This window comes from Microcebus murinus, chromosome 8, assembly GCF_040939455.1.
Source record: "Microcebus murinus isolate Inina chromosome 8, M.murinus_Inina_mat1.0, whole genome shotgun sequence".
NCBI lineage: Eukaryota > Metazoa > Chordata > Mammalia > Primates > Cheirogaleidae > Microcebus > Microcebus murinus.
Window position 1 is genome coordinate 35,385,953 of NC_134111.1, and position 21,521 is coordinate 35,407,473.

A 21,521-nucleotide genomic window follows, 5' to 3' on the forward strand; every position below is an offset into this window, starting at 1 on the left:
TAAATGTCAGGCAAGGGAATTTTGACCCAAGGGGACAAAAGGAGCAAAATGCTTTCAGACTACAAAAGCTGTCAAAGGATAGCTTATAACCTATTTGTAATAAGCATCATGGAAATACTTGGCCATGCACTTTTGTTATTAAAAATGACATAGTGAATACAGCCAAAATGAAAAGGGCTTTTTATTCTTGTTATTTAGTACCCAAGTATAATTTCACAGCAAGCAGGAACAGACTATAGAAATGTTTTCAATTCATTTCTTTTATTCTGTTATCAAAGGATTTGATCCAATACAAAGCAAGAAGCTACATGTGGTGTGTACGGAAATGACACCTTCCCATTAAAGGAAAAAGGCTTCAGTAGGTTACCGTGGAAACAGCCCAGTGTCCATTCCAATTTCTAATAGAAAATGTTAGTCTTCTAATGGAACCCTACCAGATAGACATATTTCTGCTCCAACTCTGTAGTTCTAACTTTCTAAAAAGATTTGGGATATTCATTTTTTTAAAAAGAAGTAAAATATGTATATATGGCTATAACATGCAAAAGTTGTTTGTCTTTTTTTTTTAACCAAAAAATTCAGAGATGCATTTAGGAACATTGTAACACCAGGGAATGATCAAAGTGGCTTTGATGGGTCACCCATGGCCAGTAGTAGTAAATTCATGGCTTACACATTAGTGAGAGCAAGTATCACCTCTGGGTGGCAGAAATTATCACTTTCCAATCCACCTACAAAAGAGACCTCGAATTTTCTACTTCATTCAGTGAGTTAATCAAGTGCCCATGAACTGTATTTATTCTTTAAATGTGGGAATCTTAATGTGGTATTTTATATAAATCTAACATAAAAACATGGTGCCCAATTTTAGACTGACATTTTTAGAAACACATTAAAATTGATCTCTGGGATCTCCTGTACAGAGGAATTTCAGATAATTTATGTAGATGATCCTTGCTCCAGGATGTGGAATTTAACTCTCCTTGTCCCCTTGGATGTGGGCTGTGTTGACTTACTTCCAAAGAGTAGAACATGGAATGGGATGGTGGTAACTGTACAGTTCAGAAACACTGGCAAATACTACCTTGGGTATGTAATCAAGGTTCTGTACTGTGAGTCATAGTGATATCATGCACTTTTGATGTGATGTGGTGAGAATGGCACTGCACCTTGGTGGTCTTCCTCCTAAAAACCTATAACCACAATCTAACCATGAGATATACATTAGACAAATCCAAACTGAAAGACTTTCTATAAAATACCTGACTAATACTCCTCAAAACCATCATCAAAAAGAGAAAAGTCTTGGCCGGGCGCGGTGGCTCAAGCCTGTAATCCTAGCACTCTGGGAGGCCGAGGCGGGTGGATTGCTCAAGGTCAGGAGTTCGAAACCAGCCTAAGCAAGAGCAAGACCCCGTCTCTACTATAAATAGAAAGAAATTAATTGGCCAACTAATATATATATATAAAATTAGCCGGGCATGGTGGCACATGCCTGTAGTCCCAGCTACTCGGGAGGCTGAGGCAGAAGGATTACTTGAGCCCAGGAGTTTGAGGTTGCTGTGAGCTAGGCTGACGCCACGGCACTCACTCTAGCCTGGGCAAGAAGCGAGACTCTGTCTCAAAAAAAAGAGAAAAGTCTGAGCATCAGTCTGAGTAGGATAAGGGGATATGATGATTAAATGTACTGTGGGATGGGATCCTAGAAAAAATGAGCATGGGATCACATGGCAACTTTATGCAAAAACTAATGAAATCTGAATAAAGTCTAGAGTTTAATTTTTTTTTAAATTATCACCAAGAAGCAAACTGCTAATTGTACAGAAAGAACATGGGATTTGGGGCCTGCCAGACAATACTTCAAAGACTTATTCTCCCACTTGCAAACTGAGTGACTATGGAGAATTTACTTAAACTTTGCAAGTCTAATAATTCCTAATTCATAAAATAGGAATAATAATATATGATGTGTGCTATAGCATACTTAATATAGGATATATTTTAAATGACAGCTATCTTGCTTAGCACACAGAAATTGCTCCCAAAATATTGTTTACTTTTTCTCCTTCAGTTTGCTTCTAGCCCAACATCCCAAGGCCAGCACCTCTGCCCCTTTGCCTGAGGGTTTTCACTAACAGAGGTTGCTTTGCGTACCTGCTCACGCTTAGGGAATTAATAAATTACACTCCCCGGAAGCTCACCCTAAGCAAAAGCTAGGGAAGGTGATGTATAAATATTCTAGCTCCTTCACTCTTTGAGGGGATTGCCTCTGAGGTGTTTGTTCTACTTTGGTTGCCAGAGAATTAAGCTCTAGTGACCCACAGAGTAAATAATTTAATAATTTAAACTTTACTCTCCTTTTACCCTTCTCTAACCCCATACTTGTCTTTCCTGGGATCATCTCCCCATTAAACTACTTGTACTTGAATCCTTGTCTTAGTGTTTGTTTTTGGAGGAACCCAAACTAAACAGACTCTGCTGTTAGTTTGCAGTGATATTGAATGCCATAAATAAATAAGATTTCTTAAGCTTGAAACCACCTAGAAAAATTTAGTATTATTTCCACCCAATGCAGATGTTGTGGTAACAAATTTGGAGGTTAATTTTCAATATTTTGTTTACTTTAAACTAAAGATTACCTTTACTGATAAGAGGTGGTTGAAACTCTTATACAAAATGTGCATCTTTGTGCCATGTAGGACATTATCATTTCCTTTTCAGAAGTTTTATATATTTAATCATTTTTAGCTATTTATGTACCATATACCAAAGTTTTAGGAAGTGACCAATGATATAAGTGAAAAGCTTTTAAAAGGTATGAAATGTTACAAAACCCCAGTGAAAGATATTCAGATAGGATATCAAAAAGGTTTTTACCATTAATTTGTAGTTAATAAAAGAAACACTAAAGCATATGTAATAGCTTATATAGATGTCATGTGAATGACATTTATTATTGCTGTTATGTCTATTTTGCATTTACAGGCATAAATCAGTAAGAACCTCAAACACCAGATATCTTACAACACAATTGGTACCAACCAATGAGATAGTTATGAAGGGAATCCACATATGTATGTTGCACCTGGCTGAAGGAGGCTATCCCATCCAATAGTTCACTTTTCTTCCCTTGCAATTTACATGTTTGAGGGCTAATTCTCCATAGAGTAAGTATTTAAGGGATGATATCATTAGGAAGATATAGGGAAGAATACCATCAAGGGAAAGATAAGTTGTTACAGAAAATCATTACGATAAGAACCCAGAGCAAAAAGGTCAAGGCAGCTTGGAATAGTGAAACTCTTACAGAACTAGTGTCTCACACTTAGATGTTTGTGTATTTAAGCTAACGTTTCACAAAAGCCATGTTTGGATAAAGCCTGAGACCTTCAACACACTCAAAAGTATCTGTTGAGTAAATAGGTGAATGAATAATTAAAAGAATAAAATAATGATGGAAACAGAGCATGAGAGATGTTCCACATGGTGAGAACAATTCTAGTGTTTGCATATGTTTCCTTTTTCATGATGGTCTTTGTATTAGTTTTCTATTGTTACATAACAAATTACTACAAATGTAGTGGCTTAAAACAACACAAAATTATTATCTCTCAGGTCTGTAGAAGAAATTCAGGCATACCCTTGCTGGGTTCTCTGCTCAGGGTTGAACGCAGCTGAAATCCAGGTGTCAGCCAAAGCTGTGATGTCACCTGAGGCTCGGGGTCATCATCCGGGCTCTCTGGTTGTTGGTAGAATTGAGTTTCTTGCAGCTGACTCCCCATCTTTGTTTGTTTGTTTGTTTCCTGGCTCTCTGCCAGGGGTTGTTCTCAGCAGCTAAAGGCAAACCTCAGTTTCCTGCCACGTGGCCTTCTCCAAAACATGACAGTTTTCATCCTTAAGGCCAAAAGGAGACTCTCTCTCTTCAGTTCCTTATCTGAGGTTGTATATCATACTTTATATAACATAACATAATCCTGAGTGGCTGTCCTGTCATAGTCACAGTCTGCCCCACACTCAAGGGAAGGAGGTTTTATAGCAGAAGTCCCCAACCTATGATGAATTGTATAATTATTTCATTATGTATTACAATGTAATAATAATAGAAATAAAGTACATAATAAATGTAATGCACTTGAATTATCTTAAAACCATCTTCTTCCCCCCCAGTCCATGGAAAAAATTGTCTTCTATGAAAATGGTCCCTGGTGGCAAAAAGGTTGGGGACCACTGTTAAAGCATGTACACCAGAGGATGGGAGACTTGAACCACCTGCAGATTGCGCCACAGTCACATAAAAAGCAGAAAAACAGCATCTGCAAATTCAAGCATGTCTGGTGGGGGATGAAGGGATTTTGGAAGGGATTCCCAGTTGGAATCAATTGCTTAAATTTGCAATTTATATTCTTCAATATTGCAATAGTAAAATATGAGTATGTGGAGCCTAATGTTTATATATTAGATTTCATGAATTGTAGGCTTCCTTTAAAACCCTTCAGGGGAGAGTCAAGTATTAAAAATACATAAACTTTAACATCAGTAATGTTTAAAACAGGATAATTTAACAATGAAGTAGAAAGAAAATAGAAATGTCAGTCACATTTTGTTATTGTATTAGCACATAGAGCTTATTGTATTATCTTACACTCTTGCCCTGTTTTCCACAAAGGGACTAGAGAATTTCAGAGACAAACTGTTTTCATTTCAATTCAATAAGTAATTATTGGACACTACTTTCTTCCTAGAAGAGTTTCCATAAGGATTCAAAATATATTCTTAGCATTGTTATTGGGTCAACCGGGTTTAAAAAATATATATAAAACACCAATGGGAAAAGATGAGGCAGAATGTAGTCAAATGTAGATTTTATGCATGAATGTTACACAGATAATCACTAATACTTAGACATTACTTGAGATAATGACCATGTTTCGAGCTTACATGAATTGCCCTATTTGGTCTCTAGAATAGCCAATGAAACAAGAGGCATATTTATGCTTTTTCTCAGACGAGTAATCCAAGATTTTGAAAAGCCTCCCAGTACCTCTGGTTCTGATAGGTAACAGCTTTCAAATCCAGTTCTGTGTAATTTTCCAAAGCCCATTGTTTTAGTGTTATCCTGCTCCAAATTATACAGAGGTGATAGCAACCTGCAGTTCAAGATAGCAGACAAGCTATCTGGGTAAAAGTTGTTACCAAGGGCTGAATGAAAAAGTGAAGAATGTTCTAATACTTTAAGGAGGATAGTATTTTCCTTGGCTAAGTGGAATGGAAAAGATAGTTCTAGTGATGTGATCAGCACAGAACAACAGTTAGTGATGGAAGAATGAGATGACTTGCTGAGCACAAATTGAAAAGCATCAAATTATTATATATAGTTATATTGCGGTGAAAGGGGAAAAGTTAAGGCTTCACAGATGATGTTCACATAGGATGAAAATATTGAACATGAGATACACACCCACATCCTGTCGTTAACAATAGAATTTGAGAGCGCAAAAGCTGTAAAAGACCGTAGACATCATCTAGGTGTGTGAGGGTAAGTTAAGAGTACACAGCGACAAGCTACCTACTGCTCCTTACCTTTCTCTACACAAACCACTAAGCTAACAGCCTATGGGTAAGGCCTGAAGTCAATTAAGATATAGAAAATGTACTGCCTGAGAACAAAAGTCTCTGGCAGCTCAACTGATGAATTCAATTCCATCTATGCATTCTCCATGCTGATTTCAGCATGATGTGACATACAGGGTGAGAGAACATTTTATTATTATTATTTTTTTATTTCGGTATATTATGAGGGTACAGATTTTAAGGTTTCAATAAATGCCCTGCCCCCCCCCACAAGTCTGAGTTTTCAGCATGACCATCCCCCAGATGGTGCACATCTCACTCATTATGTATGTATATACATACTCACCCCCCTCTCCCCTCCCCCCTCCCCAATACCCTATTACTGTAGTACCTATGTGTCCACTTAGGTGCTGCTCAGTTAATACCAGTTTGCTGGTGAGTATATGTGGTGCTTGTTTTTCCATTCTTGGGATACTTCACTTAGTAGTATGGGTTCCAGCTCTAACCAGGAAAATATAAGATGTGCTATATCACCATTGTTTCTTAGAGCTGAATAGTACTCCATGGTGTACATATAACACATTTTGTTAATGCATTCTTGGATTGATGGGCACTTGGGCTGTTTCCACAGCCTTGCAATTATGAATTGTGCTGCTATAAACATTTGAGTGCACTCTACTTTTTTGTAGAGTGTCATTGGATCTTTTGGGTAGATGCCCAGCAATGGGATTGCTGGATCAAATGGTAGATTCACTTGTATCGCTTTAAGGTATCTCCATATTGCTTTCCACAGAGGTTGAACTACTTTGCAGTCCCACCAGCAGTGTAGGAGTGTTCCTCTCTCTCCGCATCCACGCCAGCATTTGTTATTTGGAGACTTTTTGATAAAGGCCATTCTCACTGGAGTTAAGTGATATCTCATTGTGGTTTTGATTTACATTTCCCCGATGATTAGAGATGTTGAGCATTTTTTCATATGTTTATTGGCCATTCTTCTGTCTTCTTTAGAAAAGTTTCTGTTCAAGTCCTTTGCCCACTTTTTAATAGGGTTATTTGATTTTTTCTTGCTGATTTTTGTGAGTTCTAAGTATATTCTAGTTATCAGCCCCTTATCGGATGTGTAGGATGCAAAAATTTTCTAAGTAAATCGTATTGCTAAGGCTCTAATTTTTGTTGCTAAATAATTTTCCATTTTATTTCAATACAAATTTTGGAGTATATTTCTACATAAAAAGGGGAGAAAACTATTATGATGTATTTATTTTCATGTAAGTTATCTCTTTGAATATTTTGAATACACACAGAATATATATATATATTTATTTATTTATAAACTATACCTTAATGAAAAGTAATAAAACAAAACAAAAATGAACATATATACACCCAGGCATACTCTGTTTTTTTTTATTCTTGACTTTATTTCACTTCACCATTATTGCACCTCAAAGATATTGCATTTTTTTACAAATGGAAATTTGTGGCAATTCTACATGAAACAAGTCAGTCAGTGCCATTTTTCCAACAGTGTGTGCTCACTTCATGTCTTTGTGCCTCATTTTGTTAATTCTCACAATATTTCATACTTTCTTTTAACATTATTATGTCTTTTATGGTGATCTATGACCAGTGATTTTTGGTGTTATTATTATAATTGTTTTGGGTCACCATGAACCACACCCATATAAGACAGCAGACTTAATCAATATTATGTGTGTTCTCAAACTGGCCATTCCCCCATATCTCTACCTCTCTGCTCAGGTCTCTCTATTCTCTGAGACACAACAATATTGGAATTAGGGCAATTAATAACCCAATAATGGCCTCTGAGTTTTCAAGTGAAAGAAAGAATCACACATTTCTCACTTTAAATCAAAAGCAAGAAATGATTAGTGAGGACGGCATGTCAATAGCCAAGACAGGCTGAAACAGTTAGCCAAGTTGTGGAGGCAAAGGAAAAGTTCTTGAAGGAAACTATGTGTGTTACTCCAGTTAACACACAAATAATAAGAAAGTAAAACAGCCTTATTGCTGATATGGAGAGAGTTTCAGTGGTCTGGACTGAAGATCAAACCAGCCACAACATTTTTTTAAGCGAAAGCCTAATCCAGAGCAACTAACTCTCTCTGAGGCTGAGAAAAGTGAGGAAGCTGCAGAAGAAAAGTCTGAAGCTAGCAGAGGTTGGTTCATGAGGTTTAAAGAAAACAGTCACCTCCATAACATAAAAGTGCAAGGTGACGCAGCAAGAAGCAATGTAGAATCTGCCGTAAGTTATTCAGAAGATCTAGCTAAGATCATTGATGAGCATGGCTACATCAAACAACAGGTTTTCAATGTAGAGTAAACAGCCCTATATTGGAAGAAGGTGTCATCTAGGACTTCATAGCTAGAAAATAAAAGTCAATGCCTGGCTTCAAAGATTAAAGGACAGGTTGACTCTTTTGTTAGGGACTAATGCAGCTGGTGACTTTGAGTTGAAACCAATGCTCATTTAGCATTCTGAAAATCTAGAGCCCTTAAATTATGCTAAACCTACTCTGCCTGTGCTCTGTTAATGGAAAAAGCCTGGAAGACAGCACATATATTTACAGCATGATTTACTGTATATTTTAAGCCTACTGTTGAGACCTACTGCTAAGAAGAAAAGATTCCTATTAATATTAGTGCACATTAATAATATACCTGGTCACCCAAGAATTCCAATGAATATGTAGAAAGATATTACTGTTGCTTTTATCCTTGCCAACTCAACATCAATTCTACAGCCCATGAGTCAAGGAGTAATTTAGACTTTCAAGTCTTATTCTTTAAGAAATACATTTTGAAACGCAGTCTTATTCCAATCTGATCACACATCACAGTAGTTGAATGCTGTAGGTACCATAGATAGTGATTTCTCTGCTAGACATGGGCAAAGTAAATTGAAAACCTTCTGGAAAGAATCACCATTCTAGATGCCATTAAGAACTTCCTTTGTTCCTGGGAGGAGGTCAAAATATCAACATTAATCTTTGAAATACTTTTGAAATGAAGTATAAATTTAATGCAGAATATTTTATATAAGTCTCACAAATGTTCTTAAAAATCATTTAATGTTGTTTTAATTTTAGATATTTGAAGAATTATAAAATGCCTTTGGGCTTACTTCTTAAAAAGAAAACTTCAGAACAAACTATACACATAGTTGAAATAATGACAATGCTTACCACCTCTGAAAAAAAAATACTGAGATTGAAAAGAATTAAGATTGGAATTGGCTATCATCCTTTATATATATACTAAATACTATAGTATGCATTTGAGTACACCATCAATTCAGAGACAGAGATCAATATGACCTTAATAAAGTATACAAAGAATCAGATAAATCACCTTATCATAGTAAAGAACCATTTTATGAAGCTGTATCCAAATAGAAAATTATTATGAAAATGATTGATTTGATGCTTTTAGAAAATATAACTGGATGTTGGAATTTTCAGCCCAGACACCAAGATACAATAAACACAAAATCTATGCACAATTTGTAATGGCAATTTGGAAAACTGGTTTCATGACTTCAAGACCCTCCAACCAGCATAAGGAGTAAAAGAAGGTATATTCGTGTTCTGGGGCTATCATGACAAAGTGCCACAAACTAAGTGGCTCAAAACAATACAAATTTATTGTTCCATAGTTCTGGAGGCTGGAAGTCTAAACTCAAGGCAACAGAAGTGCCATACTTCTTCTGGAGCCTAGGGGGACAATCATTCCATGTCTCTTCCAGCTCCTAGTGTCTGCCAGCAATCCTTGGTGTCCCTTGACTTGTAGATGCACACTCCAGCCTCTGCCTTTGTGATCGCATGGCTGTCCTTTCTCTGTATGTTTCTGTTCTCTTTTTATGACACTAATCATTTTGGATTAATGCCCAACCCTACACCACTATGACTTCATAATAAAAACTATTTCCAAAAAGTTCACAATCTGAGACACTGGTGGTTAGGACTTCAACATATCATTTTGGGAGACTCAATTCAACCCATAATGGGAGGTATGAGAATATGGAGAAAATTGTAAGATTTTCTATGGAGAGAGTAGTTGCCCTTCCTCTAGCAAGGAGAGGTTGAAGTTCTAGCTTCCAGTAAAAGAAGTTCTTAATGAAGGGATGGCTTCTTGGGTGTGCAACCCATGCAATCATGAAGAGCCCTACAATTTTGAAATTCTAGGTGATTTTTTTTTTTTTTTGTCTGTCTCCTTTTGTTGCCCAGGCTAGAGTGAGTGCCGTGGCATCAGCCTACCTCACAGCAACCTCAAACTCCTAGGCTCAGGCAATCCTCCTGCATCAGCCTCCTGAGTAGCTGGGACTACAGGCATGCACCACCATGCCCGGCTAATTTTTTCTCTATATATTAGTTGGCCAATTAATTTCTTTCTATTTATATAGTAGAGACGGGGTCTTGCTCTTGCTCAGGCTGGTTTCGAACTCCTGACCTCAAGCAATCCGCCCGCCTCGGCCTCCCAGAGTGCTAGGATTACAGGCGTGAGCCACAGCGCCCAGCCTTCTAGGTGATATTTTTAACAATTTCTTGCATTTCCATTTTGCACTGGGCCCTGAAAATTATGTAGGACACCATTTTGAGAGCTTGCAATGTGCTCCTTGCACTTGTAGCGAGTGGCAAGCTATGACCTGACTTGCATGATAAAGCTGGCTTGTGACAACTATTAAATAGATTGAGGAAACTAACTGCACTGCCTATGGTCAGCTTACCTCCCAAGTTTGTCTAGTCACAAGAAGTACCTCACTTATAAAATATGCATCGTTCTCTTCGTTAGCACTGCAATGAGAAGTGCTCAGGGATGGGAATCTCTACAAAACCAAAAATACTCTCAGGACAAGGAGATTTAAATCTCTGCCAGGCCAGAGAACAAGAGGAAGTTGTAAAGAAACAATTCAAGTAAGACCTTTCCTATAGCTTTACTATATTTGAAGAGTAAAGTATTGATTAGCAGCCTTTGGGAGCAAGCAGGGATGATGAGTAAAAAAAGAAGTTTAAGACAGTGAAATAAAGAAGTCAACGATGGCCTTTTCCACTGCAGGCTGCCAGCATAAAGCAGGTCCAATTTAGAGAAGGGGAGAAGATTTACTATTGCATTACATTTAGAGTTTTGATAAATAATACTAAACAGCACATTCTAATTTCTGAATTGAATCCCAAGGCAGCCTAGAAAGCTAAAAAGTCATGCACAAAATAGTTTTCACTTAGGAGGAGGAAAAGTTATATTGTGTTTTCCAATACATTTTAAAAGGTTAACAGGTGTTATGAGCTAAATTGTGAATTGTGCCCCCTTCCAATTCATGTGTTGATGTCCTGTCCCCCTGTACCTAAGAATATGTCTGTATTTGTAGATAAGGTCTTTAAAGAGGATAAAGTGAAATGAAATCATTATGTGGGCCCTACTCTAATATGACTGGTGTCCTTTAAGAAAAAGAGATCAGGACACAGACAGGCACAGAGGTGAGACCACGTGAAGACACAGGGAGAAGACGGCCATCTTCAAGCCAAGCAAAGAGGCCTCAGAAGAAACCACCCCTACTGACATCTTCATCTTGGACTAACCTCCGTTAACTGTCAGGAAATACAATTCTGTTGTTTAGGCCACCAAGTCCAGCATTGTTATGACAACCCTAGTAAACTAATACAATAGGAGACAATAAAAACTGAATTGTTACAGTGATCAGGGTAGTTTTGGAAGGCGTAAATATCAACAAGATCCACAAAATGGAGCATAGGTTCCATTACCTCTGTCACCATCACTATCTTATAACACAGCTGAAATTAAAAGCACCAAGTAAAAATAGCCTTTTCAGTAGTTGTTTGTAGACCTAGCTTGACCAACAGACTACATTAAGAACATGTATTACTAGACAGCTCAGAATTTTTATGTGTTCAGGCAACATAAGCTGTAAAACACACAATTTCCAAAGTGCCACAAACTATTAAATCCATGTAATTTATGTAAAGAGCTCTACTTATTATGCTTTGCAATACTGTAAGTTGTTATACATTCATAGGATGAATGCACAATAAAATTAAAAGGCAAATTTATTGAATATAATATATATGAGGCGTATCACAGTCTCTTACACAGGTGGGTGTTCAATTAATGTTATCTTCCTCCCTATCTCCTGTGTTATATTGGAAGGAAGGACACAGAGATTAATTGTTTTACTCTGCTTCTAGTCATCTTAGCTTAATTAAAAAGATTAGACTTCAAACTAATTAATTGTCATTAAAGTCAATCTGGCATTGGAGTAACTAAAAACATGCTAAGTCCATGGTTTCTGCAACTCAATTCTGCTTTAGTAAGAATGAGTATCAGTAACCAATGTAAAGCAACTTGGGCGATATCTAGAAAAGGAGTAAGAATAGTTTTCATTTTTTTTTGTAAGACAATGTACAATGAGATTTTACTAATGAAGGAATCAATCTTGTCTATTGGGGTTATCAACATGTGTGATAGTTTAAGGTAAAGTGCTTTGTAGGCTTTCAGGTCTGGAATATTTTATCTTATATTATGGTCAGGCATGAACATTTTAACTACAACGAAGGAGAACAAGTTACACATTACACATACCACCTGAGACAGTCTATGTGGGGTATTGAGACAGGCAGCAGCGTGTAGAGTAACTGCTTCCTAGGAAATTCAGCAAGAAATTTGAAGTTTTCCCCCAAGTCATAAAGGAATTCAGGAGTAATAATTCTAGAGTGTCACAATATGTAGAGCTAGTACTATGCTGAAGGTATTAGGAAAATCTGTCATTTGGTATTATATCTTCTTCCTTGAGACTTTATATAGTAGCCAAGGGGTGGGCACAGAGAGATAAGACCCAAAAATACTGGGCTCCTATCCTAAAATTCTTTAGGGGTACTGGGTAGATCATCAAAGCAAGAATCCACATATAACTCCACAACCTGAGATTGGCTCCAGGACTGGGAATAACAACTCTAAATATCAGTTACTAAATTCTTTCTATTTACTAGGATCTCTACAAAGTATTTTGCATGTAATGTTCAGTATATCCAAAGTGAGTTCCACGAACCTTTGACAGTAGTAAATATGAAAAAGCACACGAAGAGTAATTATGGATTAAAACATAATAGATATAAAGTATAAATAATTAATATCAAACCTAGTAATTCTCAGATAAAATCAAGAAGGTTATGTATATATTGACATGCACTGATTTTTTTATTATTATAAAGAGTAAAAAACATCCTAGAAATAATCAAGCATAAAAATGAGATTTTTCCCAGGCACAAAAAGCAAATTAATACTGATTTTATATTAATGCCAGAAAATAATGAAGCATTATCTTCAGATTTTTTTTTTCAAGAAAACTACTTGTAGGCCAAGCACTTTAAAATCAATTAACCTTTTTTTCAAGTAGAAAGGGCAAAAAAAAATATAATCATAGACACATATGTAGGCTCAGAAAACATTCTATAAATATATCTTTCTTGAATGTAAATTACTTAAGGTATCTACTAATTGACCAAAAAATCAATCTAAGTTAGAGATTGAGGAATAAAGACAGTAGTAGACTGCTCACTAGAACTTTCAACAGGTACAGTTTTAAAACTATCTTGAGACCTGAGGAGAATCTTTATTCAAGCCATTACTATACAGCACTTAATATAGAAAAGTAATGCTCAGGCCTGTAATCCTAGCACTCTGGGAGGCTGAGGCAGGAGAATAGCTCAAGGTCAGGTGTTCAAAACCAGCCTAAGCAAGAGCGAGACCCAGTCTCTACTAAAAATAGAAAGAAATTTATTGGCCAACTAAAAATATGTAGAAAAAATTAGCCGGGCACGGTGGCACATGCCTGTAGTGTAGTCCCAGGTACTCGGGAGGCTGACAGAAGGATCGCTTGAGCCCAGGAGTTTGAGGTTGCTGTGAGCTGGGCTGACACCACGGCACTTTAGCCCGGACAACAAAAGGAGACTCTATCTCAAAAAAATAAAAAGAAAAGTAATGCTCAATGTAGACGTTTGGTGTCTATTTTTACACGGGCATTTGTACACAATTATAAGGAAGCAATTTTAATGTGGAAAATTATCCTTCACTATTCAAATAACCCTATAATAGGCGAAAAAAATTTCTCTGGAAATTTCCCTCCCTCAATTTAAGATTCACTGCCAGATTCAGTTATTATTAATAATTTAATAAATTTGTAATTGTGTTCTCAAAAATACTATGTTTGGGAGGATACAAATACTTATCTTTGATGTGTTTTTCTTTTATTCTTCTTTTAGTTACTAGATATTTTTCATTAAAAGTATGACAAATGAAAAGTATGGAAAATATGAAAAAGTAATAAAAACAGAGCATTTGTTATTTCCAAATGTGAAATCTGTAATATATTTCATATAATTGAATTATTAATAAATTAACTTCACATACCTCTCAAAATTGTATATTGTTGAGTGGCATGGATAACTTTTGTGAAGAATTTCCTTTTAAGAGGTTGGCTTGAGAGGATACTTGGGTTCTCTCACTGACTTTCAACTTCCTTTCACCACTTTTTATGATGTTCTTAGAAGTCCTGAGTAGCAGTGGTGCAGAGGGAACCCTTCCAACTTGTTCAGCTTACAGACTAGGGCTCAGAGTTTATGTTATTTTTAAAGCTGACTTCCTCAGATTTTATCAGATTTTAAAAGACCCTGAGAGAACTTTTGTTATTATGTTCCTTGTTGACATTGCAAGGAAAAAAGAAAAACACACAGAGTAATGAACCATGCTTATCATAGCCAAAAGAAGAAAATGCATTTTATGATTATGCACTTAAGAACCCTCATGAAACTTTAATAATCAATGTTATAAATAAATTATTCACACCAAGAACAAAATAATAAAGATTATTATGGTTTCAATTTGAATTCTCTAAGAATGAGTCCACAATCGACTTTGACAATTCTTGGCTTTTTTGAGAGGAATTGATGTAGTCCTGCCTAGCCAAACCATATTAGAGTTAAATATAGAGCCTCCCTTTAATGAGATCTCTAGAGAAGATAATTCTACAACCTTCAGAAACCCACGACATTTTATAAAATTTATGTGACGTATTTATGTTACAGAAAGAGAGATTTAAACTTTATATATATATATAAAACCATTATCTCTAGAATTGGGGAAGTGGTCATAAAATGGTAAGAACAAGACTGCCTTTTATTAAACTCCAGGCATTTTACAAACTTTATTTAACTTATTGTGAGTTTTATAACTAAAGTATCATGCAGGAAATACAATGCCAGCAAATGATGAGCAGTTAATAATCCTGTTTGTTACATTGAGGCTTTACCAAAACCCTATGAAATAGATTCCATTGTCCTTATTTAGGAAAAAGACTCAGAGAAGTGAACTAGCTTTGTTAAGATCACACACAGTAGCAATCATTTGAAAACACAAGTTTATGTGATATGAAATCTTCCACTGATAGATCTGCAATATTGTGACTTTTTAAAAACTAGATTATTGGCTGAATTTTATATTTTCAGGTATTTTCTTACACTGCGGACAAAGAAATCCGAACCGATGACTTGTGCTTGGATGTTTCTAGACTCAATGGACCTGTAATCATGTTAAAATGCCACCATATGAGAGGAAATCAGTTATGGGAATATGATGCTGAGGTATAGTATTTTTCTTAATTTATGTATTATTTATACTTATGCTCAGTTATGTATTTTTAAAACATTTAAATCCTGTTATTTTTTCCCATTGGCAGAATTGGATTTTCAAGTGTGCATGCTCATATCTGATAAAATTAGAATGGCACCATATAAATAGGTTCTTACCAAACTGGTCCATTAGTATAAAACATGAATGAGGACTATAAAACCATTTTTGTGTGTTAAAATTTATCTCCATGTACATGCCCAATATAAATTAGGCAGGGGGCAAGCTAAACTTATCAGAGAGGCATAAATTAATATGAAGATGTGCATACAGGATGATATTGACAAATGTTATTATTTTCAAATTTCAAATTTTCTACCACTGTGATCACTGATATTTATGCTTCTAAACCTAAAAAGGAAAAAAAAATGACAAGATTTCTTTACTATTGTAAAGAATATTATAAGTAATTCTTTACTATGCATAATTATAAATACTTTTCAGAATTTATTAAACTAGTCATATAATCAGATAAACAGCCTTTTCTCAATATAGCACACCTTTCTGATAGAGAGAGAAAACAAAATTACTGTTGAGAATTTATCGCCAGGCAGTGTGTAAAAACCAGATCAGCCATCAGATGGAGCTAATAAAAAAGAAATATTTTCCTCTGCATAAGACAGCTGCCTCTTGAAAACAGCTTTATTTATTTCAGCTCTCTTTGCTTAACAAAATGAATTGGTTGTCTATGTTATATTTACATTTACATTACTACATGGTCAGTGGTTTATTTAAAAGAAGAACTGAACTTTATTTTTACGTGATAAATAATATGATAGAGGTAAATGAATCTCGCAGATCCAGTGTTCCATGTAAGCCTAAAATACTCTGCAAGAATAACATTTTAAAAATCAATCAAAGAGGTTTTGCTATTGTTGATATTTTAACGAAATAATTTTTGTAATGTTCTGAATGTCATTTTAGTTTGCATGATTTTGTGGTTGCATGATTTCAGGCAAACTTGCTGAATTCTTATAGGATTTGCAATCAGTTATGTATGGTTCATTTTGGCTCTAAAATTTATACAATGTCACGAGGCTCTTAGGACACAAAATTTTCTGGGATATAATGAAGGACAAACACTCAGAATACTTCCTGTGTTGCACCAGTGTGTTCTATTAAGCCTCATTTGCCTTTTCAGTATCTTATTCACCTTGTCTGGCCACCATTTTTTGTCTTCAACTATTATCTACTGGCACCGTCCTTTATTTTAAACCTCCAGAAGACATTTCCTCCACTAAATACATGTAGGTAAATCTGGAACCTTAATCAGCTTACTGTCTATCTTCTATGAGGAAAAGTGCAGATAAACATACAGATAAAGTAGGAATACTACAAGTAGTATTTATTTTTAAATAGAACTTGTCGTTGTTGTTACTGTTTAGTTTCTACCAGGAACTCAGGACTTTGTCAGGTTTGTGGTAAACATAAGGAAATCTAGCATGTATTTATAAAGAAAAGGGAATGATTGTATACTTTTTAGTAAGATGAAGCAGTGTTGAATTTCAGAACACCACTTTTCATCTCTAAACTCTTCTAAGACTCTTGGGTGAATAATGGCTTCTATAATCATAATTCAAATTCCTTCATTTCCCAAATAACTACTGTTGGTAAATAGGTCTATATTTTTGTTTATAGTTTCTGTCAGCCAGTAGCAATGTTATTGAATATTAAGGAATTTTGAAAGAAAAGCGAAATAAAAATAGGTAGCTCCACATAAGATAAAGAAATGTTTTTTGCAAATGTATCCATTTGGATGACTAGTTGTAGTATTTTAGAGCACTGTAATATTTTGTTTCATATTAACTTTGGTTTTGAAACACACAGAAAAAAAGCTTATAAAATACCATAAATATTGAGAAATTTTTATTTTGAATACATAATCTGATCATCTTAATAATTCTATAGCATAATTTAATGGATTCTCCTATATGTTTTCAAAATTAAATAGTGATGCTCAGATTGTGTAATGACACCACTTTGCCAAATTTTAAATGTGTGAATCATAATGTAGAGAAATCACATGAGAATAGAACAATTGTAGGAACAGTATATTGCCTTTCTGGAAATTTCAGCTTTGAAATGTGATTTTATTAGTGAGAAAGTCATCAAAAAGGAAATTTTTTACAAAATTGAAATATAGTATTTACTTTCAATGATTTTCTTTTCTTTTAAGTTTTACATTTAGGATCACTGTAGTCCACAGAAGGGTTCCAACCCTTGCTACCCAAAGGGTGATTCTAGGACTAAAAGCATCGCCTGGAAATGTGTTATAAATGCATAATATGAGACACCACACTAAACATACTAAATCCAAGTGTGTATTTTCACAAAATATTCAGATCTTTCATATACACATTTAAGTTTGAGAAGGACAGATCCAGACAGTGGTCAAACATCTATATATTTTCCATAATCTTTTTATACACTGATGAAAAATATTGAAATTTAGGAAGTCATAAATATACTTTGGAAAATTGTAAATCTTCCAGAGGGGAATAGAGAGAGGGAAAGAACGAAAGAATAAGAGATGCTGAGATGGGAAAGAGGAATAATTGCTTAGTGACTCTATTCTTCTCAGATTCCAACTAGTGGAAAGTAGATGAGTGCTGCTTACTACTTTAATTCAATTCTTTATCTTTTGCTAGCCAGTGCAAAATTATTCTTTGAAAAGCCTCTGAGGTGGTACAGGTTCAAGGCAGAATAGAAATTGGTAGAGTTCACAGAATTACAGAACTGAAACATACCTTAAAGTTCTCTCTTTCAGCCTTTATCAGGAGGAACTAAAGCACAAAGATTATACTGCGAGCAGCAGAGCTAGGATTCAGGTTCTAATAAAGTATTCAAAGAAAGCTAGTTATCAGTACAATTGCGAATCTCACAGTGTGAGCAGCTGAAATATTCCATCACCTTATCTCCCCATAGTTCTTTCAATCTTAAAAGAGAAAGTCATAAATAGGAGCAGAATTGTTGGAATATCCAGAGAAAAATGGAACCAGTGTCATGATGCCTCAAAACATGGTATCTGTCCTGCTACTTTCATTTTGTTTACTTCTTAGGTGAGTGAGGGGAAAGAGAAGGGAATAAAGTTAAGAGCATATCTATAATTGTGTCTGTTTTCTCATGCCGTTCTTAAAATAGTCTTTTCAGATAGATATTATCATTCTCTATTTTTCACATTAGTAAACTGAAACATAGAGTAAATCCCTTGTTTAGGTTTGCACACCCAGGTTTCTGTCACTAAATCTAGCAATTTTTCTACTAAACTACATTGCCTCTTGACATAATTGAAAAACTAAAAATATTAATAATCCAATGCTTTCAATGGTGATGATATAATAATCTAAATGTACAGTATTACAAATGAAATAATTAAATTCTATCAGTTATTTGCTGTACCAAATTTTATTCACATAGAATTTCTCCTTTTCTTAATAATGGGAAATATGTTCTACAATAAATATGGTCTATTTATATAAACAGGCAGTCATAAAACTACTTTGTCATTATGGTCTAATTGGTTACAGACTTTAGCTACACATAATAATATAATTAATGTCTAATTGCTTCTCCTAGTAGTTGAATGAAGCTAAGCACATACTGGTAATAAATACGTGTCTTTATCCAACTTTGATTTGAAATATAGAGTTTCCCACTTTCCTAAATAATTCTTAAATAACCATGAATTTAATTCACTGTCATTTAATACCTAGCCTAACCTGTGTGATTTAGGGACAACCTGAGCATCATTAGCAAAATTGTAGGATACCCACCTGATCTAGAATTTCTTGAATAAATTACCCAAACACTTTCAGACCATGAAGTGCTTATTGCCACAGAGTTAAACAAAAAGGGAAAAAAATCTAAACTTCATCTCACTAAGAGATTTTAAAAATTATTTTTATAAAAATCTGTCATCCATTCATTTTGTTTTATTCAAGTTTTCTTATATTCTGTTTGAACATCACAATTATGTTCCAATGGATTTGAAATTTACATTTTTTTCTGCAATATGTGCACATAATCACATTTCTTTTTGAACATCCAGGCAGCTACATACAGTGTGAGAATCTAATTTTAGATCAGAACACTTAATGCTCAACAAACACTATGCAACAAAGAAAAAAAAAGGGAGCAAAGTATGATGCTAAAAATAAGTCATATTTTTCATGTGACTGAGCAAGTTGACTTAGAAAATATTTGTTGTGAATTTTATATTCATCCATATCAAATGTTTTCCAGAGTCACAACATAAGGAATTTTTTCAGTAGCTAAAATGTGTTGGATTGATAGTTACTGAAACCACAGAAGCTTATGTTTATACTATACTTACCCCCTACCCTTTTATTTACCTTTATAAGAGAGCAGGAAAATGGGATTATAATCTCAAGGTAAGTGATCTATAAATGCAACCCAACCATTTCCCTGTGTAGCATTCCTAATAAAAACAACAGCTCAGTTTACCTTTTGAAGGTTGCATACATTAGACAGATATTTCCTTTCCATCTTCCCATTAACCTGTAGCTGTGATTTCTCATTAGAATTAATTATTGAGTAGGAATTTCAATAGATTAGCATAGTATTTGTAGTCCCTGTTTGTTAAGCTTTTACACTTAATTTTTAGAATAATACTATTATATTCCATTGAATGTATAGATTACATTGTCAGGAGATCAATTAATATTTTGAATAACAACTTTGTTATATTAATTTTTAAAAAATTATTATTCTATATTTCATCAATGGGGGAATGTTATTATTTTTACTATTAAATTAAATGTCTATAATAGTCTAAGTTTATTCTTATTTTGTTTATTATTATATGTGTTATAATAACACAATTGATTGAATTTTGTTTTAAACTTTTAGTATGCCACCTTTTAAACTTAAACCTTTGTGATTGGGTTGGTTTTTACATCAACTATGCAGTCAGTTCTATTTGTTCATTAAAACATCTTCTTTTTTACTTAATGCTTTTTAATACAAAGGTGTGATCTAATATTATAATACTACAGTTCTTATTTTGTCACCAAAATTGCTTCCCTAGTCTGATTGCAATTGGCTTAAATTAGAAATTGTATCTTTCGAAGGGTAGATTTAGAGCTACTTCATGACACATTTTGCCTCAGTAAAACATACAAATATGTTTAAAGGCAGGAATTATTAATTTTTTCTTATCAATCCTAAAATAGTGTGATTAAAATTTTGTACATCCCAGGAAATGCTTATACGTTACATTTTAGAGGAGAACAATTAAGTAATGCTATATTTTACATAAAAGCCAATACTAGCTTAGGGTTCATATTACTCTATTTTATAGTCAATATATCAAATAAAGCTAAAGGAAAAGATATTTAGCAGTAGCTTCATGTTAGCCTGCATGTCACAGTGCCTTTAAAATTGAGTTAACATAGCCTGGCCCTGTGTTGCATGCCATAGTAGCTTCTCAAGAGGCTGAAGCAGGAGGATTGCTTGAGCCCAGGTATTTGAGTATAGCCTGGGCAACGTAAGGAGACCCCATCGCTTAAAAAATATAAATGGGGCATTCACAACAAATACAAATAAGGTATGACATGATTGATAAAGAGCACTTAATAGAAAAAAGTATTCTCAATATAAAAATATATAAGATCCAGAATAAATAGCATAGGAGAGATATAGATAGCTAATGAAAATGAAAAAAAGTTAATTTAAGAAAGTATCAAAAATTTATAAATAAAGATCATTTCATGTGTGTTATTTTATTCATTTCTGATTCATCCTATCAATATGGCAAGAATGTTTTTAATAGCAACACAAAAGCCTGGTGAAGATACAGTAAGACTGATACCCATGTAGTATACTGGCATATAGTAAGTGCAGGAAATGTTAGCTACTGCTGCTGCTATTACAAAGTTATCATTGCACATATTTTCTGTAAAGAACCTTACCAATATGTGTTAAAATGTTCATACATTTTGAGCTTGAGATTTCAATTCTAGGAATCATTTCAAAAGAATGATTACAGTTGTTGATAGAGATGTTCAGAGATGTTTGTCATATCATTATCTACAATAGCTCTAAATTGGAAAAATATTCCCCTCAAATTAAATGAATTTTCGCAAATCTGTTTCATAGAAATTGTTTATTTATTAATAGTATGTGTCTAGATTATTTTAATGATAGAAAAGATTCCTAAAACATAAATGGAAGAAGGATATTTAATTAGATGGACTCAATTTTGAAACTATACA

The 21,521-nt window shown here is 34.5% G+C and overlaps 1 protein-coding gene across 1 annotated transcript in view; it reads left to right on the forward strand.

Moving 5' to 3' along the window:
- GALNT13 (polypeptide N-acetylgalactosaminyltransferase 13) overlaps window positions 1–21,521 on the forward strand; it is a 497,120-nt gene that overhangs the window by 464,600 nt on the left and 10,999 nt on the right. The window contains exon 11 of the mRNA XM_012779946.3: window positions 15,108–15,242. Within this exon, the coding sequence (XP_012635400.1) occupies window positions 15,108–15,242 (135 nt within the window). The remainder of the gene's footprint in view (window positions 1–15,107; window positions 15,243–21,521) is intronic.